This window comes from Bos indicus, chromosome 1, assembly GCF_029378745.1.
Source record: "Bos indicus isolate NIAB-ARS_2022 breed Sahiwal x Tharparkar chromosome 1, NIAB-ARS_B.indTharparkar_mat_pri_1.0, whole genome shotgun sequence".
NCBI classification, from domain to species: Eukaryota; Metazoa; Chordata; class Mammalia; order Artiodactyla; family Bovidae; genus Bos; species Bos indicus.
In genome coordinates this window covers 25,632,458-25,659,678 of record NC_091760.1, presented here as the reverse complement: position 1 = coordinate 25,659,678, position 27,221 = coordinate 25,632,458, and the positions used below count along the sequence as shown (strand labels likewise).

At 35.2% G+C, this 27,221-nt stretch overlaps 1 protein-coding gene across 17 annotated transcripts in view; it reads right to left on the bottom strand.

Moving 5' to 3' along the window:
* Positions 1 to 27,221, bottom strand: part of ROBO2 (roundabout guidance receptor 2) — a 1,473,778-nt gene that overhangs the window by 143,287 nt on the left and 1,303,270 nt on the right. For all 17 annotated transcript variants that reach the window (XM_070789313.1, XM_070789256.1, XM_070789396.1 and 14 more), the window contains exon 6: positions 4,570 to 4,697. In XM_070789313.1, the coding sequence (XP_070645414.1) occupies positions 4,570 to 4,697 (128 nt within the window). The remainder of the gene's footprint in view (positions 1 to 4,569; positions 4,698 to 27,221) is intronic.

Sequence of the window (27,221 nt, the reverse complement as noted above, 5' to 3'; positions counted from 1 at the left end):
ACAGCCTTGTGTTATCCCAAAGTTAAGAACCTGATGAATATAACTATTCAAGTCACAGACTAGCAAATGTCATGTCAATAAAAGAAGGCCTCACTGTCTGATTTAAATAGCAATTGGATTTTAAGCATGGTTAGTCAGAACCATTACAGGGACTACAGAAAAAGCCCCTGACGCTGCTTTTCAGCCAGTAATAAGTTAAGATCACATCACTTTTCATCCGTGGACAGGGTGGATGAAAATATAACAAATAGGTTGGAACATCCTTAGAGATTTCAACTGAGGAGCTCTCTAACCACTGTTAAGCTCTTTTCTTTTTTTGGCAGAGGGCAGGAAACAATGACTGACAAATTGATTCTTGTTCACACAGAGAATGGCTTTCAAACTGCTGCTTCAACAAATTATTATTTTTTATTATTCCATAACTTTCAATCACTAAAATCAATTGAAATAGGCTACCCCTTTTATAAATGCACAGAAATTGAAAGAGACACACATGGGCTTAATAATACTTTCTGTAAAAAGAATATTGCCAAGTCAATTTAGATAGTAAACCACTTTGTATAAAAGCAATAGGCAAATATAAAACATATGGCCCCATTATTCAAAGGAAGAAGAAATCAATTTAGTAGCATTTGAACTTTTATGAAAACTTACATTTCAAAATATAAATTTATTCAACAAACAAGTGCTTCACTCATATCCCAGTGGATAAAGCTCTAGTGCAAACACAATGTAACCCTCAACTTGTGAGTAGTTTTGTCTTGATTTCTTCTTGGGCATGGTGAGACAGATACAGCCATTGAAACCATATCTACAGACATTCATTCACTCACTCGACAAATACATCACAATTCTAGCTCTGTGGAATCTTTGAAACTGTTCTGGAACTTCTTCTCTATAAGATTCATGGTCTTAGGATATTATTCACAATTAAAGGGGGGAAGACCATTCAAAGAAGAATAAAGCAATTATAGCAACTGAATGAAAATTCAGCTTGGTGAAAGTTCAGCTTGGTGAAACTCTTAGCGTGTCCTAGAGTCTATAGAGGATTTACTACAGCAAGAGGAAGAAAGTAAGCTGAACTATACACAATAATTTCTTTCTTTTTTCGGAGGGGCACACAACAATAACAACTAAAAACACAACAGACTAACAATAAATTTGTGCCAAAAGACTGTTCTATACATCAGTGACTCTTTTGCTGTCTTGTATACAGGATTCATGTTGATATATGGCAAAACCAATACAATATTGTAAGTTAAAAAAGAAAAAAAAATAAATAAATTTGTGCCTTATTCTAACGAATAAGAGTTCTCAGTTTTGCAAATGTGTAGTAGAAAAAGAACTTAGTTTCTAATTTTTGAATTTTATTTTTCAGGTGCCACTTTTGAATCTGAAACATAATGTTTCCTTTAGAAACAAAAAGCCATTTTGAGTATAAAGAGACAAAAGGAAAAAGAAATGGTAAGAAATCATGTTTAAAGAAAGAAAATACATTTCTGTTTCATTTAGTCTCAGGTAATTCCAAGAAAATTAGAACTTTAGTGCTCTAGAAATAGTTTTTGAAATTGTTCAAGTTTTCCTAATAAGCCTTGTTTAGGCGAAGCCAACTTAAGCAATTAAAAAAATGGGAAAAACGTGTTTACAAATATGCAGTTTGTGTTCACTTATTTTGGAGCCACGTTCAAATGTTCTATCAGACCGTGAATTACTTGATAAGAATATAAATATCAGGAGGCTTACTGTTGTCTAGAAATATCTTTCTAATTTTATGTTTGTCTGGTCAGCAAAGAGAACTACTTGCTACTATGTTTAATTTTATAGTCTATTTTCACCATATTTCTGAAGTGGAAAACAACTGAGTAAGTCTGTTTAAAATTTTGATTATAAAACTTTCTTTCTTTTTCTTTTCCAAAATTGGATAAAGTAAATATCATGATAAAATTTCAGCAGAAACATCACAATAAAACTTATTGTCTTTGTCACAAAGCAACATTTCATCCTGAGGGGGAAAAAAAAAACAGCAGTGGATGTTTTCAAAATCAGCAAATTATACTAAACTGTGTCCTTGCGTTAAATGGATGAAAATGGATGTGGCCCTCTTTGGTCAGTTGACCCTGTTCTGATAAAACAATCCAGAGAAGGGTTGAACATTTCATTTACGTGCATGGAAAAATGAGTGTAAAATACTAAGCTGCAGATAATGGTTTTTTTTTCCCTGTTAACCTCTTAGCATGAGAAATCCCAACCGCTTTTCCTAATGTTTTTAAACAATTTTTACTCCACAGTCTATTATATTATGGGGATTTTTATTCTTTAACCCTGTTTTTGACACATTAGTCAGATGAAAATAAATACCAAATAGATTAAACTCTCTAATGCATCTTTAGGACACACATCAGGGGAGAGATCATTAAGGTTTGCTGCTTTTAAAAAAAAGTCCTATTGAGAACAAACAACTCTTCCTATCTGTTTTGTACATTAGCTTCAAACATCCACTGAGGAGGAGCAGGCTTTGCTAAATGAAATAGTAAACCTGAAATTTTCAACAAATTATGAAAATAATTAGCTGGGGAAGTATCTTAAAGCGAACAGACCACTTCAAATCTCATTCATCCAAGCATTCAAGTATAAAAGGAACCCTCTTGCTTCTATAAACAAACAACTCCTCACATTTCTCACCATTTATTTGGTCACCAAATATTTTTTGACTAGAACATTTCTTGGTGAGTTGTTTATTTTTTCCACTTACTTCAGAAAAAGTAAACAAACAAAGTTCAGGGGAAATATGGTCAGGTGAATTGCTTTTGCAAAGGGCTGACTAGATAAAAGCAAATAAATATATATACATATACATATTATCTACCAGAAAATGTAGATTAACCATAGTGAAGAGGCTTACAAAGGCTTTCAGATTTTGCTCATATATTATCAGTATATATATATATATATGTATATGTATATATATATTTGATTGGTGTATGTTCATAGCTTTTTAAAGAAATGAAAATATTTTTAAACAACTGGCTTGCCAATTTTGTTTAAATTTATTCTGCATCTAAGTCCAACCTAGAATGTCTGGAAGGAGGAAAATGAATTAAGTGGAAGAGGAACAGAGTGATTAAGAAGTTTGGAAATCACCAATATTTTTCTAGGTATCCAGAATCATCTAAACATTCAGAATGTCTCCTAATAATTACCTGGAGGAAGATAAGTTTTTGTTTTTTTTTAATGATATGATGCCCAAATAATGTGTGTTAGTTGCTCAGTCATGCCTGACTCTCTGCGACCCCTGGCTCCTCTGTCCATGGAATTTTCCAGGCAAGAATACTAGAGTGGGTTACCATTTCCTCCTCCAGGGGATCTTCCCGACCCAAGTATCGAACCTGGGTCTCCTGCATTGCTGGCAGATTCTTTACCATCTGAGCCGCAAGGGAAGCCCAAATTATACATCATGCAAAAATCATTTTTCTTACCAGATAGAAGACCAGTCTGAGAGTCCCTCACATACTTCTTGCCAATCCAAATTCTTCCAAGCCTTTCACCTAATCTTGTGTAAACTGCAAGTAAAACTGCACAAGGCTGAGGTCTGACTAGACAAAGTGAAATACAACTGAGACATGGATGTAAACTTGCAGTCAAACTTCTTTATTGAGAGTGATGGGAGGAGGAGGCATCAGCTGAGGGATGAAAGGCTGAAAGACTGAGCAATGGATGTACTTGCTGATCTCTGTTAAGTCCTGTGAGTGTACACAATGCCATGGGTAATATCTATTTGGCAAAGGTAAGTGTAGCTGTGCACACGTACTATTTGGTACCTTGGGCTATATAATTTACTCCTGTGGATCAACATGCACTGCCAGGAAGACGCTTAATTCATTCTAGCTCACTGTAGGGTTAAGTAATGCTTTCTTTCCCTTATAAGCAATGGCAGGGAGTCTATAAATGGAAATTATTCCATGACTGAGAAAGTGCATGACACCCAGAAAGTGAAAGCTAATACAGGAGCAGCACTGACTATTTCAATTATTTAAGGCCAACGGACTTCACAAATCACTCTCTAAATCAGATTTCCTCAACGTGGGAGTTCCTTTGTATCCATTTTCCACCTTTGGAAGCAGTGTTAGGTTTTTGTTTTTTTTTTTCAGATTGCTTTTTGAATGCTGAAATGAAAAAGAATTTCAAGAAAATTGTCTCCTAGTATAAAGTGACAATCTAGTAAACAGAAAACTGAGTATCTTTGAAACTAGTGACATTTAAAAGCTGTAATTAGATCAAAACAATGGAAACACAAAAGATTAGTGTACATCTTTTTTATTTTTCAGATTTAATTTTAAACTGTTAGCTGTTATTTATTAAATAAAAATTAATCACTTCAAATGCACATCCTTTCAAATCCAAATTTGAAAGTAATTTTATTTCAATTAAAAATGGAGAGGACACAAAATCCAGGCATTTTATGTACTAATAAAACAGTGCAAGCTATTATTTTGATTATGAGTTCACTTACCAATTTAACCAAATATTAGTCTGCTAGTTCAGTTATATTTCACATCTTAAGTCTCTTACCTCGGACTGTGAGGGTAGCAGAAGCTTCTACTTTTCCAACCCGATTCTCCGCAATACACATATAGGTGCCTTCATCTGTACTCATTGCCTTTTTAATTCTCAGTGTGTAATCATCTTTGATGTCATACCTGTGTAGAATATGGATTGGCTTTATTCAATAACATTGGTTGCATTTAGACAACACTTAGTATTCACCTTCATTTTTCTCTTTTATACTGTATTTTACCTAAAATAAAACACACACACACACAACATTCAGTCATCAAGTATAACTACTTTGATTAAAGGTATTGCTAATAGGATCAATAATTTCATATCTGATCTCTAGCTGTTTGATTATCAATTACCTATAATTTAGGTGTCTATACAACTCTGCATCAAAACCATCAACAGCATTATTAATACTTTGGCTTTTTCTGATAGATCTTAGTATAATATTAGTGTGTGTTTCAGTTTCTTGGTGAGTTATATTTTGTAAGTTACACTACCTTCAAATATATGATTTATTTTTAGGCACTGTGAATATAATAGAGCTGAAATATATTAAAGAAGAAAATTCTCTTATTTGTTGGCAAACTGACAAAAGGGACTTTGGCTAAAATAATTAAGAATAATTTTTTTAAATTAGCGGCATTAACATTTAAAACATCAACATGACTTCGAGTGATTTCTGGAAATGCACACCCTCAGCTCTTTAACAAACATTTATTGTCACACTTGGAGAAGGCAATGGCAACCCACTCCAGTGTTCTTGCCTGGAGAATCCCAGGGACGGGGGAGCCTGGTGGGCTGCCATCTATGGGGTCGCACAGAGTCAGACACGACTGAAGCGACTTAGCAGCAGCAGCAGCAGCAGCATTGTCACACTTCTATTCTTTAACAACTACACTGACATACTAGTTCAGAAAAAAATTCTAAAAAATTCTAACATGAATTTTTAAGAGGTTGCATATGAATATACTCTTATTAGATTCAAAGAAATTATTCAAATAAAGAAGGTATCTTTACATTCTTTTCATATCTGATTTTTCTTCTTGATTTTCACTGATGTTCTTTGTTATTTCACACACACAATTTTGCAATAGCTTCTAGGTGATCACACTGACTGTCTTTCCCATACACACCACACTGTTAAAGCTATACTTCCAAAATATTACTTTAATTGGTTCTAGATGATCACAACTAACTGACTTTCTATTGCTTTAAGGACCAAGAAACATTTTAGGCTTTCAATGAAGAGTGTTATAATTAGATTTTCTCTACTTCCAGCTTCAGCTAAAAGAATAAAACAGTTTATCATGATTTTCAAGTTGAGGCATGGGCCTAATAAAAGTTCTGTCTATTGTCTGCATGTTTTGGGTTAAACTTTCACTGATTTACAATGTCATAAGTCATGAGGGTGGAGAAGGCAATGGCACTCCACTCCAGTACTCTTGCCTGGAAAATTCCATGGGCAGAGGAGCCTGGTAGGCTGCAGTCCATGGGGTAGCTAAGGGTCAGACACGACTGAGCGACTTCACTTTCACTTTTCACTTTCATGCATTGGAGAAGGAAATGGCAACCCACTCCAGTGTTCTTGCCTGGAGAATCCCAGGGACGGGGGAGCCTGGTGGGCTGTCATCTCTGGGGTCGCACAGAGTCGGACACGACTGAAGAGACTTAGCAGCAAGTCATGAGGGAAGCCTTATTATCCATCACTCTTGTTTGAAGCTATCCATTACCTCACTAGAAAACTATGATTATTTCCTCCTCAAAACAAAACAAACAAAAACCTACCACCAACCCCCAGAGAGCAAACAAACAAACAAACAAAAGATTGCTACACCAATCATTTTGCACTTGCTCACATTTTGTATTGTCTATTTTGATAAACCCAATTTTGATAAAGGTGAGATCCTGTCTGCTTCACTCACTGCTACAGCCACAGTCCCAACATAGAGCTTTTAGCATCCAAGAGCATAACCAAGTGTTTAAGAGCAGACTCTGGTTTTCGAGACTTTCTGATGATGATGTATCCAACTTCTTGCTCACTTTCTTCTAACCATGTGGCCTTCTTCCCTTTGCTGAACATAACTACCTAATTATCACTGTCTCTCTGTACTTCTCTTATAATTTCAGGGAATGCCCTTCCCCTGCAGTGTTCATTGCTGATCATTCTTGACTTTCAAGATAGCCCAGATATCCACTCAAAGATGTCTTCCTGTCCAAACAATGTAAAGTAGTTCTCTGCTCATCAGTTACTTTCTCAAATTATTTTTAGTTGTTTTTATTCTTTGTTTTCATATTTTCATTACATTGAATACTTTTTATCTTCACAGAATATACCTCTATCAAGCATTTGCTTGCTTGTTTATTGTCTTCCTAGTTTTCAAGAGCACGTATGCTCCGTGAGAACAATAACTGGTTCTCTCTTGTTCTATACCATATACCCCGAAGCCCAGCAAATAGCACCTGACATCTTGGATATGCTCAATGAATGCTTATTGGGTGTATCATGAACCATCCAACAAATGCTTACAATTCTTCAGTAGTTCTTTCATGGTTATTAGTAAACTAAAAGGTAAATTAACACGAAATACAGAACTGTATTATATCAAGGAACAAAGTAATGCTATTAATTTTATATATCAGCAATTAGTTCTGAAGTGTAGGTTAACTCAAACAAAATATTATAAATGTTAACCCTCAGAAAACTTAATACATAAATGCTACCATGGAGATAGAGTTAAAATAAAGGAGTCAGCAAATCCTGACCAGGAATCTAGACATTTGAGTTACATATTATCATTATAAATTTCTGTATGTAAATTAGTAACATGAAAAACAAAACTCTCTGCACCAAAATAAATAATTCTAGGAGACTATTTTAAACAAATGTGAGGACTACAGGAGAACCAAGTCAAGTTTTGTGCTTTGTTCAATTCTTTTGAGTATATTAAAATTATTTCAGCAACTAGAGTGGTTTTAATTACATTATTAAAATAATGACAATAAAATATATTTGCATGGTGTTCTTAAATATACTTTTTAATATATTCTTATAATTTTGGTAGGTAAGGAATAAAGGTACTATATCCTATTTAGAAAATTAGACAATTTAGGCATATAAACTTCAACGAGAAATTACATAGCTTATTTTTACACTTTTATAAAATATGGTATAATGGAACCTGGAATATAATGTTCAGTTTTACTCCCTACATATCAAGAAAGGAATTACAGACATAAAAATTGAAAAGGTGACAGGTTTTCATGTGTAAACTCTTCATGTGTAAAAATAATAACTTCAAAAAATACTATTTAAGTCTAGAAAACCATGAAGAATATGAATCTGTGAACATGGAAATACTTACAAAAATCCCCAAATATCAATATTAAAGATTCTTAAAGCTTAAATAAAATACTTTTAGGATAAGAGGGGGAAAGGATGTTTAATTATGAAAAATAAGAGAATACATGGATCCTGGTTATTCCTAGAAACCAGCAGATTATAAATTCTGAGACACAGGGAAAATTTGAAAAGTTATTGTGTCTAGTATAATGTCCTCATTTTAAGATTATAAAAATAACACTTTACTATTCAGAGTCTAGGAATTCATTGGTAGCAAAAGTTTAGACGGTATTAAATACTAGCTCTCCTGGCACATTCTTCATCAACTATATTACAGTGGTTACAACTTTCAACAAAGAGAAAGTATAAAGATTCATTTTTTAAAAAGTCATAATAAATGATTCTATAGAGGGAAATTAAAAGGATATACTACCCAAATGGCAGCTGCTCCCACAAAATTGAGTTGTTACTAGAATTTCAAGCCTCATGGTATGAATACAGAAATTTATACTAGATACTGTAAAGTCCTAATTGCAATGTGCTCATTTGTGGACTGAAATCTGTATGAAAGCAAGTTGTGTGTGTATGTGTGTTTCGGTCTGCTACTGTTTTAAAATTATTGAAATAACTGGTATTTAAAATTTTGACACTTTTACATAGAAATTTGGATTTTAAGGTCTGTCTTCCTCCAAAGTACACACTTTTTCATCTTCATAAAAGTGCCTATGGGGATCTAATTCAACTGTACAACTGGAGACAGTGCTGCTCCTTGCAACATGACTGAAACAATGTACCAGTCTGCAGCCTGAGCCCTGACAATACCCACCATCCAGGAGACTGAAGCATGCCACGGTACCTTTGTCAATTTCCACAGTAAGATGCGTCTCAGGTCAGAGAAATCACAGTAAGATGCGTCTCAGGTCAGAGAAATGACCAACGTATAGTTGTGATCAAATCAGCTCTTACCTCCAAAAATTTAAGATATATGAGGGTTGGTTTTAAAGAAATTATGTGTAAGTAGCTTCAAAACCCAGAAAGAGGTAAACATTTAGCTCATTGCTACTTTTACATTTAGGCAATCTGAGGCAAAATATGATAAAGTTCCTTTCCTAAGGCCACACACGTTGAGACAATTATAGTCAGGGGGAAAACTGTCATGACTATCTACTACCAATCTCTGCTTTCTCTAACAGGTCACGATGTCTCCGAGACATAATTTGCCTCCTAAAAGTACATGTTTCACAAGCAATTAGATGTCAAATATTTCCACAGGTCCAATAACTGTGACCTTATTTCTTTTATTTCTTTCTGGTAATACTAATCTCATTGATGCTTTACACTATTTGATTGGATAACTGGGAAATATTAATTTTCCCTAGAGAGCAAATATTACTAATATAAATGATTATAAATAACAGATCCTTGTATTTAATGAGATCTTAACAGTTTACAGCGGAGATTCATATAAGATTTCACAACAATAAATGACTTAAAGAAAATGCCTATTTCCAAACACCATTTTATAAAAGAAGATACTGAGATTGTGGTCTTGAGTTATAAATAGATTGAAATCGATGTCCTGTGCGTCAGTGTCCATTCATTTTTCTAACACAAAGCAACACTCTTTCTCATTTGATGTGTGTGTTTACTGCTCTGTGTGCATGTGGTAGAGTCGGACATGACTGAGCGCCTTAACTTTCACTTTTCACTTTCATGCATTGGAGAAGGCAATGGCAACCCATTCCAGTGTTCTTGCCAGAATCCCAGGGACGGGGGAGCCTGGTGGGCTGCCGTCTATGGGGTCTCACAGAGTCGGACACGACTGAAGTGACTTAGCAGCAGCAGCAGCAGTAGCAGTGCATATGCTTTGGGCAGGTGTGTATTTCTACATCAAACTCTGTATCTCAAAAACTTCAGAAAGTAACATTTTTTTTTATGTACTGTTTTTTATTTTTATTTTTTTCCCTTTTCTTTTTTTTAATTTTAATTTTATTTTTTAACTTTACAATATTGTATTGGTTTTGCCATGTATCAAAATGAATCCACCACATGTATACCTGTGGTGGATTCATTTTGATACATGGCAAAACCAATACAGAAAGTAACTTTTACCAATATTTTTTTCTCAGTATTACTCTAAAACCAACTGTAATCATAGAAGGTTCACAAGTGTGTTTCCCAAAATATATACAGTTTAAAATTATTGTTTTATTAAACAATCGAATGTAGCTACAATTTTCTGATTAGCTCTTATTGCTGTTGTTGTGTCGCTAAGTCATATCTGACTCTTTTGCAACCCCATCGACTGTAGCCCGCTAGGCTCCTCTGTCCATGGGTTTCCCAGGCAAGATTGCAGGAGCAGGTTGCCATTTCCTTCTCCAGAGCATCTTCCCAACCCAAGGATCAAACCCGTGTCTCCTCCATCTCCTGCATTGGAAATTTTTTTTCTTTTTTTTTACCACAGAGCCACCTGGGAAGCCCCTTCTTTACATAGTGGAGAATAAATCTGTAGTAACCAGAGCATACTTTGGTATAAAAGAGCTAGTTTTCAGATATGATCAACATGCAGGAGGTATTTTCTGACTTTAATTAAAAATAAGGAAAAAACAACCATGAAACAACTTTACTGGTTGAGGAAATCCTAACAGAAATTCGGTGATTCTGATTGTGAAATATGCCAGTCTCAGACCTGTATAAATGCAGTCATTGTTGCCAGGTTTGATTAATGACAGTGGTCCAATCATGTGTTGACAGTCCCCGCTATAAAGATATCTTTTTTTCTCTTTTCCTGATATGAACATTGCTGAAAAATGTAACCCAATCATATCTGGCCCCTGGACATCATGTGCTATCATCACTGCACCATGAATTGAGATTGATTGGTAACCAGCTGTGACAAAGTAGGAAAAGCAGCTCTGGTTTTTGTGCTGTTTTTTTCTTTTCCCCAAAAGAAAACAACAAGAGAAAAAGAGAACTGAATTGTGTCAAACCACTACCATCTGTTCTGCTAAATAATAAACAAAGCAAAATCAATTTATTTTAATACTTAAAACAACAGTCTGTATGCAATGTTATGTTTGTGTGGGATCTTACATTGAATGAATATTCTTAAAAGTGTGTCAAAAGAGAAAATATTATTGATTTTTAATAAACGAAGTACCTTCTTAAAGTATTCTAAAGTCACTTCCAAATTTAAATGAAAGTGTCTATCTTATTTCTTCTTGCTAAAGAAACCTTCTCTCACAACCAGTGGGAAGATTTCCTATAAATTTAAATTTACTGTGAAAATACCAAAAAAGGACTTTGAAAACTGGCAATATTTGACAACATAACTACATGTTATGCATTTCTCATACTTTGCAATCCCCAATGTACCTTAGGCTTCTAGAGTAGGAACTTCTAATGATTTTCTGAGTTTTATGAATATAATTAAGATAATATAAGGACCACCTCCTCCAAATCTTCCACAATGGGCTACAGAATTTGGGAAGAGAAAAGACAAAAGGAAATACACTACATTTTCTATTACACACAGGAATTCTACTATGTTCAAGTCCTTGGATCTCATTGCCTTGTGTGAATTACGTGAGGGCTCTGCACTAATAAAACTTCCTGAATGACTGTTCTCATCTCAAAAGCACCTTTGTTTTTCATGAAGGAAATCTATTTCCTCAGCATTTTTAGTTTTTGAAATCACCTACTGCTCCTTGTTATAAGATGTCTGGCTTCAGTTCTAGAATGAGTGTTTTGAATCAGCACTTAAAATTTTATTACATATCTGCTTTATTAATCATTAAGTTGGCCAATTGTAAAAATTATGAATTGAACAAGGAAATATTTAATGTCTACAGAAGTAAATGTTTCTTTCCTTTTAGGGAGACTTGAAAAGTTTGTTTTCAATTTTCAAAGTACTTGCACTCAATCAAAAGAGCTGAAGGTCACCTCACACCTTTTAGATTCTTTCAGAAAATAAAGAAACGTCTGCAACAATAGGCATTCTGTTATTCCAAATTCAATGAACATTTAACTATGCAGCTTTAATATGATGCTGTTATTGCCTTGTTAAGATAAAGTCTATTGCCTTGTTTTCAACAAAAGAATTTTTATGATAAAAAATCACTCACTAATCTAATGGAATCATTTACTAATAATTAGAGTCATACCGATCAACTGGTCAATACCACTATATAGATTACAGTGAAAATGGAGATGCAGCCAATTAGAACCCACTGATATGTTTCAATTGCTCAAAAAGAGTACATAGCAGAATCCACAACTTCTCAAAGCATTCTTTTATACAACATAAACCTTCTCGGAGAAATTTAAATCTTTTGCTTCTTTCACACTTGGCAGTTGAAAAAAAGGAAAAGTGTTTCAATTTTCCTAAAATGATCTCTCTGCTCACAATTTTTCAAAGAAAATCCTTCCATAGACTATACTTGAAACTGTTATTAAAACTAACATAAGCACTTCTTGGTAGCCTAGATCCTAGGTGATAGTTTCTTAATCTATAATATTTAAAGTGTGTCCTAAAGTCAAGCTTTTAAATCACAATTGAGAGCCGGAACCCTGAAATGAACACAATAAGCCATTATTTTGCTGGCAAAGGGATATCAAGTGAAGTTGTCTGTACGTGACAGCCTATGAGGGTCACTCTCCTTTTTATCTACAATTACAATGCAGGCTAAGGTTTACAGTTTGGGTGAATGAAACTTGATTCTTTCAGGTTTTGTAAGGAAGACTGAGCAAAGCACTTAAGAGCAGTATGAAGAACAGATATCTTTTAAAAATTACAATTAACATAACATTCATTGAGGAAGGAAAGAAAACAAGATTTTCAGATTAGACTTGTTGGGAAATTGTAGAGAAAAGTAGTCCCCCAGCAGAACTTGCTGTTATCTTCTGGAAGCTTATACTGAAAGCTAAAACGGAACTTGAAACATGATGCCACTCTGACTCTGTCTTCATTAACCAAACAATATTTTATCCTTTTATTTTTTGCTTTCCATAAATGCTATCCTTGTCATCTTCATCTTAACGAAAGCTGGCTCCACCCTTGTGAGCTTGACCCACCAGTGGAAAACACCTCTTCTAGTCTCTCTTTAGAGACAAGAAGTTTCAGTGTTTTCTTTTTTTTTTCTTTTATTTATTTATTTTTTTTAAATTTACAATATTGTATTGATTTTGCCATACATCAACATGCATCTGCCACGGGTGTACACGTGTTCCCCATCCTGAACTGCCCCCCCAACCCCATCTCCCTCCCCATACCATCCCTCTGGGTCATCCCAGTGTTTTCTAACTAAAAAGCTAAGAGGAAAGAAGCAGACAAAAAAAGATATCTAAAATACCCATAAGAATATAACAACAGTTGACTTAACACAAAACACATTTCAGACCATAGGATAACTTGGCCCAAACAACAAGGCCTTTAATGACTGCCAGGGATCCCAGACATTGACCATCTTGGAACCAGAGCCCCAGTCTGGAGACGGGGCAATTAAACCAAACTACAGCTGAGTCCTTCCACAAAGGCCAAAGCACCCTGCTCACCCCAAACTAAAAGTCCTCCAAGTTTGAATCACTGAAGCTATGGCTATCTGTTGAGTGTTCCTGTTTCTTCCATCTTCACCCGTGGCAGACCTTGAAGACTCTAACAATTAATTCTCTTGGCAAACCTGTGGACACTTGTGAAATTCACAGCCTGATATCCTTGGTCTCCATCCAAGTTTCCATATTTTCCTGTTATCTTATTCTCTCATTTTTACCTCCTCTGCAGTGAGTTTTGTCTCTTGATACAACCCCTCACAAGTTTTTTTCTGTGGTCCTCTTCGCAAAATTTTTGTGTGCTTTCTGAACTACCTGTTTGCTGACTGGTAAAACTTTCTTATATTCTATCTTTCTCAGATTTTCACCTTCACCTCCATGCATTAATGGAAATCCAGCTTTCTCCTGTGGGTCTGTGTATGGATGGAGAAAGAGAGAAAGTGAGAATATCTTCCAGCCATTCCAAATGATTACCCAGAGCCTGAGTTACTAAAAACATAATTTTTCTTTTTTTGGAAAGGAGTTACATATCCTCAAAACAAGCAAAAAAAATTTTTTTAAGCAAAACAAAAAGCCCTCTCCTATTGGACAGCAATCCTGTTATCCAGTTTTCAAATGGAATCTTTAGAATTTCTAGTTGACAAACATGGCATTTAATCAGGACCTACTTCCTAAGGGCTGTTGTAAGGATTAAATGAGTTAATACATTCAGAGTGTTGAGACCTGAACCTGGCATATGGAAAATGCCCAATATGTCATGTAAAAGTTTCCACAACTGCCCATCACTTCTCTCATGTCTGCCCTTCAGAGATATTGTCTCCATCTCCCTTTGCCATTGTCTCACAGCAAGATTTTGGGATCTGTCCTCAATTGGAATGGCTCTGCCTTTGAAATCTGAAGTTCAGATATCTGATTCTGTTAAAATTTTATATGATTCCTACTCTATTAATTAGTTTACAAACTGAAACTCTTCCTCCATATCTAGTACTCCTTCATATCAACACTTTCATTGTCCCACTGCCTTTTGGTTGTATTTGCCTAGGATAACCTCTATTATGTATTGATATTGGGCTTCCCAGGTTGCGCTAGTAGTAAAGAACCCTCCTGCCAATGCAGGAGACCTAAGAGACATGGGTTTGATTGCTGGGTTGGGAAGATCCCCTGGAGGAGGGCATGGCAACCCATTTTAGTATACATGCCTGGAGAATTCCATGGACAGAGCAGTCTGGTGGGCTATGGTCTACAGAGCTGCAAAGAGTCGGACACTCCTGAAGTGACTTAGCATATTCATGCATAATAGTATACATATGTAAAGATATGTACCTATATGCTATCAAATCATGTATTCGTCTTTCCACACTCATAAAATTAAGTTCAAAGCATTCTAGAGACATTTGGACTATTATTTGGTTCATAATATCAGAAAGGAATGTTGAATTATTTTCAAGATTATCCTTAATACTCAAGTATTATTGTGGTAATTTTCACTAACCATTAGCAGACTATTAAAATAATATCTGCAACACCTTAAGTGCATTGCTTTTAAACACTTTTTTAATATTTGCAGGTATTATTTTAACTAATTAGAACAGAAATCTTCAGAGTAAAAAGTACAAATATATCACAATTAATGACACCACGTTGGAACAAATGGATTCGTGAAGCTGGTTAAATTATCCTTCAATTTGAAAATAATTATTTTATTGGCATAAATGCACTTAAGACAATTTGGTTTTACAATAGGACTGGAAACTGCAACATCACATTTGGAAAATTGGTATACCTCACAGTTGTGTGTTTGGTTAGAAACTAATCTTAACTTCATGTACGTTTAGAAAAGGATTTTAGAGATTAAATCCAAACAGAGTCCACAGAAGTCACCTCTCAGACCAGACTTTTTGATGAGCAGTTCCTGCTCTTCTTGCACCCTTCTGAGTTGGGAATGAACTCTCTGCAGTAAGGACTGCAATTTGGGATAAAACAGACTTTCAAATTTGCCATCTACTTAGTGTCCTTGCAGTATGAACATGTTCCTTCATTGGTATTCACTAGGCACGGGAGAAGGCAATGGCACCCCCCTCCAGTACTCTTGCCTGGAAACTCCCATGGACAGAGGAGCCTGATAGGCTTCAGTCCATGGGGTCGCTAAGGGTTGGACACGACTGAGCGACTTCACTTTCACTTTTCCTTTTCATGCATTGGAGAAGGAAATGGCAACTCACTCCAGTGTTCTTGCCTGGAGAATCCCAGGGACGGCAGAGCCTGGTGGGCTGCCGTCGATGGGGTTGCACAGAGTCGGACACGACTGAACGACTTAGCAGCAAGCAGCAGCAGCAGGCACAGGAAAGATTTCTACATCATCAGAGAGATGTTCATTTTGGGCAGTGTTATGGAAGGTTAGAAAGGCTTTCTCTTCTTGCCTTCTGCCAACAGAAACCTCCTTGTGAAATGTGAATATGGAATGATTTAGAAATTCAACTTAATGACATAGGAGCACTTATCATCAAATGTGTCACAAAACTTGCCGTTTGGTAGGTCTAAAGAAAATGAAGGTTCAGACATTTTTCTAATTAAGCTACTAAACTAGTTTTACCAATTCAGCAAGTATTTAATGAGGAAAAATATAAAGAAAAATTCCCTGACTCGTACATTCTAGAAAATATGCAAAATTATACACGCATTCAAGTCATTAGTGAACTGAAGTGTCTTCCTGTGCTTAGAAATGACATGCTTATGTCAAATCCAATCATGGTATCTGCTGTCCATCTCACTGGTGTAAGCTTCATAGTTAAGGCAGTAAGAAAAGACTATTATCTTTGGAATCTATTTCTTTGAACTATATTCTATTATTTTTGTCCTGACAAAATCGTATAAAATAGCATTGAGATGAGCTATGCCCAGATTCATCTTCTCCACTAAATCAAGTTTCTCAGCCTCAGCACTACCAACATTTTGGGCAGATTTTTCTTTGCTGTGCATAATAACAGGATGTTTAGCAGCATTCTTAGTGGTGGTGGTGGTGGTGGCTTAGTCGCTAAATCGTGTTTTACTCTTTGTGACCCCATGGACTGTAGCCTGCCAGGGTCCTCTGTTCATGGGATTTCTCAGGCAAGAATACCACAGTGGGTTGCCATTTTCTTCTCCAGGGGATCTTCCTGGCCCAGGGATCGAACCAGGGTCTCCTGTGTTACAAGCAGACTCTTTACCAGCTGAGCCACCATGGAAGCCTCTCCCAACTAGCTGACGGTAGCACCTAATCCCTCACATGTCCAACCAAAAGTGCCTTCAGACACTGTCAAATGTCCCTCTGAGAAAGAAAGAAGGATAAATTGTCCCAACTGAGAAGTACTGTACTACGATGAACGGGTATTTGGTGAGCCCCACATGTTAGATGTAGGGCTGGATACTGGAGATGAGGTAGAGATAAACATGCGAAGGGAGCTGGGAAGTCCAGGAGAAATAAAAACAATTACAATAATGACGTCAGAGAGACTGAGGGTGGACTCCAGCTCTGCCAACTGTGGGTCCTGTGACCTAAGCGTGTAGTTCATCGGCTACAAGCTTTAGCGTCCTCCTTTGTGAAAAAAGGAGATCCATACTTCAAGATTGTTGGAAAGATGAATTATGTGTAACAATGTATAACAACCTAACATGGGGTGATACCTCAAAAATTATACTTCTTGTTATCTTAATATAATTTTCTTTAAAAATAAATCATTTTAGTATAGTAGTTACAGGGAGTGGACTTTAGGGCTAAAGTGATTGAATTTAAATATCTCTGTGGCCACTGAAATTTGCTCCACAGATTCCTCAACTGTAAAATAAACTCAGTATAAAAATACCTCTTTCATGAGGCAATTGTGATTGTTCAGTTAGTTGCATGTAAAGCATCTGTAAACATTAACTTTTACTCCCATAATCAATTTTAAGACATACATCTTTCATATTTTAAATCTCTGAAATTAGAAACCATCTACCAGCATTACTATGAACAGAGCTAGTGGAGGTGATGGAATTTAGCTGAGTTATTTAAAATCCTAAAAGATTGTGCTGTAAAAGTGATGCACTAGAGATGACATGTCATAATTGATTTGGCAATTTCTTTTTCTCCTTAACTCAGAGAAAAAATACTCTTGGATCTCACAAGTATGTAACTTGAATTCAGTTACATATGCTATTATATATGATTAAAAGTATTTAGATTAAATCTTTTGACTTATTATTCATCCAGGCACCCAATGGTGTAAATTTTACTATTACTTTTAACTTCTTTTTATCCTATGAACCCTGATATAGTATCAATTCCTAATTTAAAAAAGCAATACTTTTTTTTGTACGGCCACTTGCACTAATATCCATGTTTGTGTATCCACAAGAAATACCCCAATGTACCCACTAAACTACCTTTTTAACTACTTCCTACCCAAGAGGCCTATGCCCAAACTTTCTCTACTCCAAGTTACACTATATATAAATGTAAATATCAATTTTCTAAGCATAGATACAAGGAGATATCTCTATTCACTGTGCTGAGTGAATCCCCATTTCACAATGTGTTTAGTACAAACACTTCAGTTGGAATTAGAAGCTTTCATAATAAAGCCTCAACTAACCTTACTAGCCTTAAGTGCCACTCCACTACGCTCCAGGGAAACCGAATCACTAATTGTTGGCCTATACTTCCACCACCAAAGCTTTTTCATCTTGTGTCCATCTCTTGGAATAGTCTTCTTTCCACTTATAGAAATTCTATTCTTCCTTTCAGAGCCATCTCTAGTGTCACATGGGAACAGAGAAGCTTTTATTTTCTGAAACCCTAAAGAGTCTTGTACGTCATAGTCTGTATATAATTTTCCTTATTTAATAATTAATGTTTTTTTTTAATATCTCATACATTCCTCTAAAGTTCTTACCTTCCTTCTCAAATTCTTGAGAGCAAACTCGTTTTCTTATGTTAGGTCTCAACACTAGAAATGTTTGATTAATCTCTATGGTTACTTTTGAAATAATTCATGGAAATATAATATTTTATTAGTCTACCTTGAAGATTTGCATTATTCCTTTGAGGTAATTGATATCTTAGTATAAACTATGTTCAAAGTATTTTCTTTCACACTCTTTATGAACTCTTTCAAATAAAGGTAAAAGTCCTGATTGACATTTTTGTTTCTGTTAAATGTGCTATAAATATTTGGACATAATTATCAGAAAATATGAGTTAATAAATGGATTATTTATAGTTTCTATTGAACTTTTTATAACAAATATTATATGTTGTATGAATTGTAGCAACACAGAATACTCAGATATTCCTTATAAAGATGACAAATGCCTATATATTTGATGAAATGAGTTTAAAGATATAATAACCTCTGTACAGTTATGCTCATAAGAATAGCAAAATTTCTGCACTGAGATTTTGTCACAAGGCTATTCCATAGATCTACATGATTGGTCAATCACCTTCTAAGAAGAAACTTCAAGTACATTAATTTATTGGGGAAGGTTCACTGTGCCCCAATCACAGCTCGCCCTACCTAAATATGGTTTTTTAGGATGAAGCTCCAATGAGTTAATACTAAATACCTACTAAAATAGATTTCACTAGGAATTGCTTCTTTTGTGGTAGAGTAGATTCTTATATGCTTTGGAAGCATTCTTTTATCGCTTATCCTTGGCAGCTGTATCTTTTTCACACACTAACAAAGACATAATCCTCATTTATCTTGTCACTGTAATACTGGGTTTCAATTTATTATTTTTTTCCCTTTTCTCTTTCAATTCATACCAGTTAACTTGAATATCTAGGTCAAGCAGCAACCTTCCCAAAGGGACAATTATAAGAAGCAAAATATATATATATGGGATTCCCTGGTGGCTCAAAGGTAAAGAATCTGCCTGCAATGTAGAGATGCAGGTTTGACCCCTGGGTTGGGAAGATCTCCTGGTGGCAACCCACTCCAGTATTCTCGTCTTTAGAATCCCATGGACAGAGGAGCCTGGTGGGCTGCAGTCATAGGGTTGCAAAGAGTTGGACACAATGAAGTACCTGAGCACACATGCATATATATATATATATATATATATATAAATATATATATATATATATAAACATGTGTTTATATATGCTTTCCTACAAACATGTATGTTTGTAGGAAATATAATATCTGGAACACAGTTCAGTCTTTCAATTCATAACTGCCCATGAAACTGTTGATAATCAAATATTATCAAGAAAATATTCAAAAATACTCTTAGTAAATTCAAAAGTGGCCTAAGAATGCAATGGAGAAGGCAATGGCACCCCACTCCAGTACTCTTGCCTGGAAAATCCCATGGACGGAGGAGCATGGAAGGCTGCAATCCATGGGGTCGCTGAGGGTCGGACACGACTGAGCGACTTCACTTTCACTTTTCACTTTCATGCATTGGAGAAGGAAATGGCAACCCACTCCAGTGTTACTGCCTGGAGAATCCCAGGAATGGGGGAGCCTGGTGGGCTGTCATCTATGGGGTCGCACAGAATCGGACACGACTGAAGTGACTTAGCAGCAAGAATGCAAAGATGAATTATATTTTCATGCCCAAGAAAAATTCATAGTTCTAGTATTTATTCTTTACTCATGCTATTTAATTCACCTGGCAAGCGTTTCTTTAGCTTCTGATGTGCTTCTTGTTACTAAATTTTTCCCTAGATACATTGTTCAGAAGAACATGGATATATTAATTTAAAATATTCTTGTGAGAATAAAGATAGCTATAACTTTCAATTGGTGGTAGAAAACAGTAAATTTTTTGAAGATAAATTTATTTATTTGATATAATGAAATTATTGCTTATGAGTACCAGTTATAATGAAGAGTATAAAATCTTTGTTATGTACAGATATATTTTGTGACTCTAATGAAAGTGACACTTCCAAATGCTTCAAGCATTTACCAAGCTCTATTTTTCTAATCTTCAGTCCCAATGGAAAATGGACAAAAGTTGTTCCCATCCAGTACCCCAAAGTAGTGGTCAAGAGTATAGATTTTAGATCCAGAAATCCTTGATCCTCATTAGGCCTCATTTTTCTCATTTGCAATATTGGGAGAATAACAATATTTATATCATGTCCCGAAGGTAAGTGTATTAACATAAAATGCCTAAAGTAGGCCTGATATAGAATAAACAGTAAGTAAATATAATTTATTATTATTATATTTATGAGAAAGGAAAATGTAATTAAAAACAACTCTTAAATCAGTACTAGGCTTTTTAAATAAAGTCTAATAAACTCTTTAAATAAAGTTTTTAAATAGACTATGTAGATAAGAATTCAGGCAGGGTCAAAAACAAATTTGGATTAAAAAAAGTGCATTTATACATAGAAATCTGAGAAGATACATGCAAAACATAAAAAGTAGGCATCATTGATAATGGGTATAAAATTGATTTTAACATTTTTTTAGGCTCATTCATTTCAAATCTTAGGGAATTTTTCCTACATAAAAGTATTAGCATACTTTCCAAATTGTTTTGCATTGTTGCTATTCATGGAGTCAGACCATTTCAGAATATAAGAGTTCTGCAGAGGTCATGCAGGGCAACCTACACATTTTGCAAATGTGGACTGTGGTACTCATACACGTAATATACATTGCTTAAAATAACTTGATGAATTATGACAGAGCTAAGGTAAGAATGTTCATCTCCTAAATTCTAGTTTACCTTACAGCTCCACATTACAATTCAGTTTCCTAAGAATAAGAACAATGGCAGCAAAAAACAACCAGAAATATATCTTAATTTGAAAAGCCCATGGAGTGATTAACTCATCTAAGTAATTCTAACCACAAATTGTCTTCTAAAGGCAAGGATCTGTATTGATAAAGTCAATTATAGACTCTTTTCTTTTTACATTTTATTAAAGTAACAGCCCAGGTATGATGAGAAAGAGTGTCTCTAATAGTGTGTCCAGTATATCCACCCTTGGGATACGGCGTGATGTGATGACTACCTCCTGGTACGCCTCTGGCCGTGTCCTCCTGTTTGGGCTAAGGTCCCGACCTCAGCCTAGCTGAATGCTCTAACATGCCACACTTTGATGGAAGCAGCGCACCTGCTGTGGCTCCTGGTGGGACAGCACTCACATGCCAATGACAGGTGGCAGTCAGGCAGATCCTTTTGCCCTGCAAACTGGCGCCTGGTCTTGGCTCTGCCCTCACACATCACAGGAGCTGCCAGTTAATGGACAGCAGAGCTTCTCTGACTTCAAGGCATTTCTTCTTCTAAGGATGCCCCAGCTTGTTAGCTGACCACTGGCCAGAACCCAAATTGCAAGCCAGTTCCTGCATTGTCCTTGAGCAGAAATTTACAACAGATGGGCCACTGTGGTCACAGGATGAGACAACTTGCACTCCCCACCCTAGGTGGCAATTAGTTTTGTGTTAACAGCAAATATTAGCACCTATTTGATGAAAACACAGAAAGAGGTATCATGTTCGCCTCCCTTTGAAAATTGCTAATTAATTCTATTTATAAGTAAAATCTGTATTTTCAGCTTCCAAGGAGGAAACCTTGACTTGGTCCAAGTTTAGATTTTCAAAGCACCAGGACATTTTACATGTGGGTTATGAAACTGGTCTAAAAGCTACCTGGTCTAAAAGCTACCCTCAACAGTAATGTATATAGCATTCCTATAAAGTCATTCATAATACAGTGATTCTAACCAATTACCTAAGATTTTACCTAGAATGTAAAATTTGTAAGCAGCTGAATTCCATAAACAATTCATAATCACATAATTAGAGTTCATTAGTTTAAAATACAGGTTTCATGTTGGAGAGATTCTAAGTCAAGTGCTGTCGCGTCAAGACACACATATCAATGTGTGTCTTAGGAAACAACTTTAACTTCTTATGACATATCCCTCAAATGGGAGTGTTATTATGCTGGGACAATATGGTTTAAAATAATGAAATTAATATATACAAAAATCATTTAGAAGAATGTATGGCAAATAGTAAGTCTTGCTTTTATCATTACATAATCTTCCTACAAAGACTGTAAACAATGGTGGTTTCCTTATTATTAGCAGACAAATGGTACCAGGTAATGTGAGAAATTTGCATCAGATGTCTAATTGCACTGGGCCTAGAATATAATATCTGAACCATGTATAGTCTCCCAAAGGTAGAGAAAGGATGGCAACTTGTAAGCTTGGCAAATTGGATGGTAAAAGTTATAAATAAATCTATACAATTTAAAAGCAAATGTGATATATCTTAAATCAATAGTATTTTATGTGTTTCTGTGGAAATCAATCAGTGAGAGAGTGGAGACTGTATAATTATTCAATGAAATCATTTTATGTATTATTTTTTTTTAATTAACTGTATTTTCTTTGTAGTTATCTACATAACTAATAAACATCATCAATCAGTTGGATTTCTAAAACAGAGATACCTGTTACATGAACCTCCTGTACAATGTTTCCAGTACTCTGAATTAGTTATATCATTTTAATAACCCTTTGAGGTAGAATGGATAGCATAATTATTCACCCTGTACAAATGATCAAAGCATAGGTCAATCATTAGTCCCATTACATTGCTCATCTATATCTCTAGGATATAAAACACAAAGAGTTTAAATAGCTTCTTCAAGGTCACACTCCTAGTTAGTGGTAGAGAAATCTGTTGAACATCAGTTCCAGAACATGTGAGTATAACTGAAGGGATAAATGATCAAACAGTGTCAGAACAAGGCTAAAATCCAACATCCCTGACAATGACCTAAATATTCTTTATGTTACTGGTAGCTGTATTAAAAGATCCCACAATAATGGTCCAGACAGTTCTAATTCTTCTTTTTTTTCCAAGCAGAAATGGCAAAGACATCTGTATAGCTGAAAAATCATAGAATTCTAATTTACACTTTTCCTTGTATTTCTGAATCTTAGGGATTAGTCTTTTTTTTTTTTTTAACAAAAGCTACGAACAATATTTATTAACATTGCTTTTCTCTTGCTTTCAGTATTTTTTGCCCTTTTTCTTTTTGAGAACTACTTTAATTGACCAATCTTGACCAGCCAGCCTAATCAGCATGGTTATTTATCATTAGCCCAAATTACCACATGTCCTTGAAACACACACTGTATGTGAAGAAGGCTGATCTCCTCAGCAGGGTAGCTTAGCACCTGTTCAGCATCTCTGCATCCCAGAAGCACATGCTCTAAACAATGGAGCTTCCAAACAATTAATATAAGAACATTCTCCAGGGCTAAGCGAAAGGAGCCACTGACTGTAAAAATGCCACAAAAGGGGAATTATAAGTGGTTCTATACAGTTCCTTTTCTTAAGGAATTATGTATTTATGTGAATCTCACATTTCATGGAACTAAGAACTCAAAGTCTCTCTGAAAATAGACACACACTTTAGAGAAAGGAATTTGTCACTGGGTTCAGGAAAACATAGAATTTTGCATTATATATCTTTAAACTCTTTTTCTCTAGTCCCTTTTCTATTTTTATGAAATATTCATGAATTATAACCACTATAGGCAAGCCATCAACTGCATTTAGAATTCTCAGGCATACATAAGAAAGCAAATGACATTTTTTTTTAATGTGACAAAAATAATTGATACTATGAACATTCCTTTCTCTACTCTAGATCCTTATTGAGGAAGTTAGTGTCACTCTAAACTTATTGTTGAAAGTAAATAAAAATGAATTAAAATATCTTGGAACTAACTAGTAGTGATATACTGATGTATGACTGATGTAAGATGTTAAATATCCTGTTTACCATTCTTTAAAAGCTTGCTTAATAATTATCTGAAATACAAGCTCTAATGACAAGCCTAGCTAAGAAAACTTAGTTAATTAATCAAACTACTTCTTACTCAAATTCAGTGAAGAGGCATTTTTATTCTCTTCACAAATATTAAACTCTTGGTATATATCAATTTTATTGTTATGTCTTTGGTTGTGAATATATAGCATTATGTTTCTTTTATATTAATACATGCTATTTCTCATAAAGCTTCAGCATATGTATATTTTTTACATTACAAGACATACACTATTCCTATGCTATGATGGACCATGACAGAAAATGAAACATTCCCCAATATGGGCAATTTCTATCACAAGAAACACTTTGTGAAAAGATGTATTGAAGGAATCTGATCACCAAGAGTACTAATTAGCAAAAAAAGCTCCAGGTTTGCCTGGAAGAAAAAGATGCAGCACCCAAGAAAGACACTAGAACTACCACGGTTTTAACTTTCATTAATGTTTCAGTATGTGAATACTTTGCTACATCACTCAGTTTGATTAACATAAAATAAAAAAAAATCAAAACAGTATACTTACTTTGCTTTAAAGTGACTTGCTTTTTACAGACTATCAGTGGGCATTATAAATACAATAGGAACTTAACAACATAGGCAAAACTTAAAAGTATTTCTTCTACAATCTAAATTACACTTTGGAAAAAAACTGTGCTTTTAAAACACATACTCATTATGAACTACAGAACATCTTTCCATTTATTTCCTCATTCTGTTCTCCCTACCCACTTTATTTTCACAGTGGCGTGTAGAATTCTTGTGCCTAATAAATTGAGGTGGTGTCAGCTTAGTTGAGCACATATATATTGAGAGTCTCTGGAGAAAAAGATATTGATACTCAGCACAATCACAAAAAAGGCAATGACCTCCTTTTTCTTCCTGAAACTTTCAACTGTGAAAAGAGTAGTCTTAGGATGTTTCTGCAAGTGTGGCTGAACAGGACCCTGTAGTGCTTTCCAGGGATATCTTCTTCCATATCCTTTGCTTTAGTTCCTCTCTGAAGTACCAAGGTAAGTACCAAGTAATGCACATTTCATGAGTTGTTTCACAGATGCTAAAACTGCCACCAAATGGAAGATGATAACTACCCTTCTTCACCTGGATTTTTAAAGTGCTTTGCAGAAACCCCTGCAAGAGGTCCAGGCTTTTTAAGGCATGAGCCTTGCAAGGCCCTGAAGAAAAACTTTCTCTGGTCCTATCCTATCTCTCATGTTTTGGTTTGCTTGGCCTCACTGTACATTGAGCACAGAGATAACACAAGCAATTAACATTTTAATCGCTTAGACAGTAAAGAATCCTCAGACAGTAAAGAATCCTCCTGCAATGCAGGAGAGCTGGGTTTGATCCTTCGGTTGGGAAGAATCCCTGGAGAAGGGGATGGCTACCCACTCCAGTATTCTAACCTGGAGAATTCCATTGACAGCTGAGGCTGGTGGGCTATAGTCCATGGGTCCCAAAGAATCAAACATGACTGAGCAACAAATGCTTTGACACTTTTCACTACTTACATAAAATGAAGGGTCCTTCCAATTGTCTCTGTCATATGGAAAATGTCCAGATAAATAACTTTTCCCTGGTTGGGTATCAAGGTTATTGTTATACATGGGGATTACTATTAACTAACCTCACTGAAATATTAAAGCAAAAATTGTCTTTCGTATAACTCATCAATGGTAAACTGTAATTTCATTAATGATAGTTACTGAGAAAGGTCAGAAATTTAGGGCTAAATCAAAGAAAGAGGTACAGGGGTACTACTTTATTTTCACAGCAAAGAAAAAAACTACTCTGTTAATTCATCTCTGGTTACTGAAAGGTTGGTACAGATTTCTTTGTCTGTGTTGAAAGTTTAAATAGCTATTATAGCATTTCATAAATTTAAACTTGAACTGAAAAGCTTTTCTTGTCTCCAAAAGAAAAATAGTCACATATTACTTACATAGTAATTACAGGCTATGCAGCTGCCCTATAAAGCTTTACTATAAATGTTTTAAGCATGAACTACTACATAAACCTCATTCAAATTACATTAAATGTTAAGCCAAAGAAATGTCATCCTCCACACCACTCCACACAATTGCTTACACAAGAACAATGGCCATCTCCCTAGTCTGAGACCTAAATAATGTAATAGAATCAATGTTGTTGATTTAGGCTATGGGTTGTTAAAAGTCATTACTGTTATTCGTCACCAAGTAAAGAGGTCTCCCTCCCCCTCATTATGCAAAAGTGAAGCTTATGCTAATGCATACAAAGCTAAGAATGAATAAGCTTCTTTGAAATACCATTTAAAGATTGAGATTTCAAGAAAAATACATGGCTTCTATCATGATAAAAATACTGACCTCAATTTCTACATTGCACTGATCCTTGCTTTAAGCCTTTCTAACATACAATTTTAAAGCTTACACAGCATTTCCATTTGCCTAATACTTTAAAAATATTTAGCTGGTCACACAAAGCACTGTAGTCATCTCATGCCAGTAATAGAAGAATATAGAGTACAAACCTACAAACTGTTTCAAGGGAAGTTAGTAGAGGTATGATTTCAAAAATTTCAACTTTGCCTTTAGAGGTTTTTATATCAGACATTCATAAAATGCAGCTTTAATGCTGTTATTTGATTTACATGTATCATTTTGAGCTCTGAAACAAATGAATAGGGCAACATTTGGAGAACATTGTGGCAAATACAGTTGTCAGGTTTATGACCTAACACCTAGAGCAATCTGGGAACAAATCAAACTAGGCTTAAGCTATATTTTCACTGAATTCAAACATATAGACGCATTAAAATGTAATACACCCTTACAACTTTCTATTTTTTCGACTTTTGTCCATGGGATCCTATTTAATGATTAAAAATATCAAGGACGTAATGTGAATATTATGTAAACCTGGGTAATCATGTGACAAAAATAGCACTCCTTGTAGCTT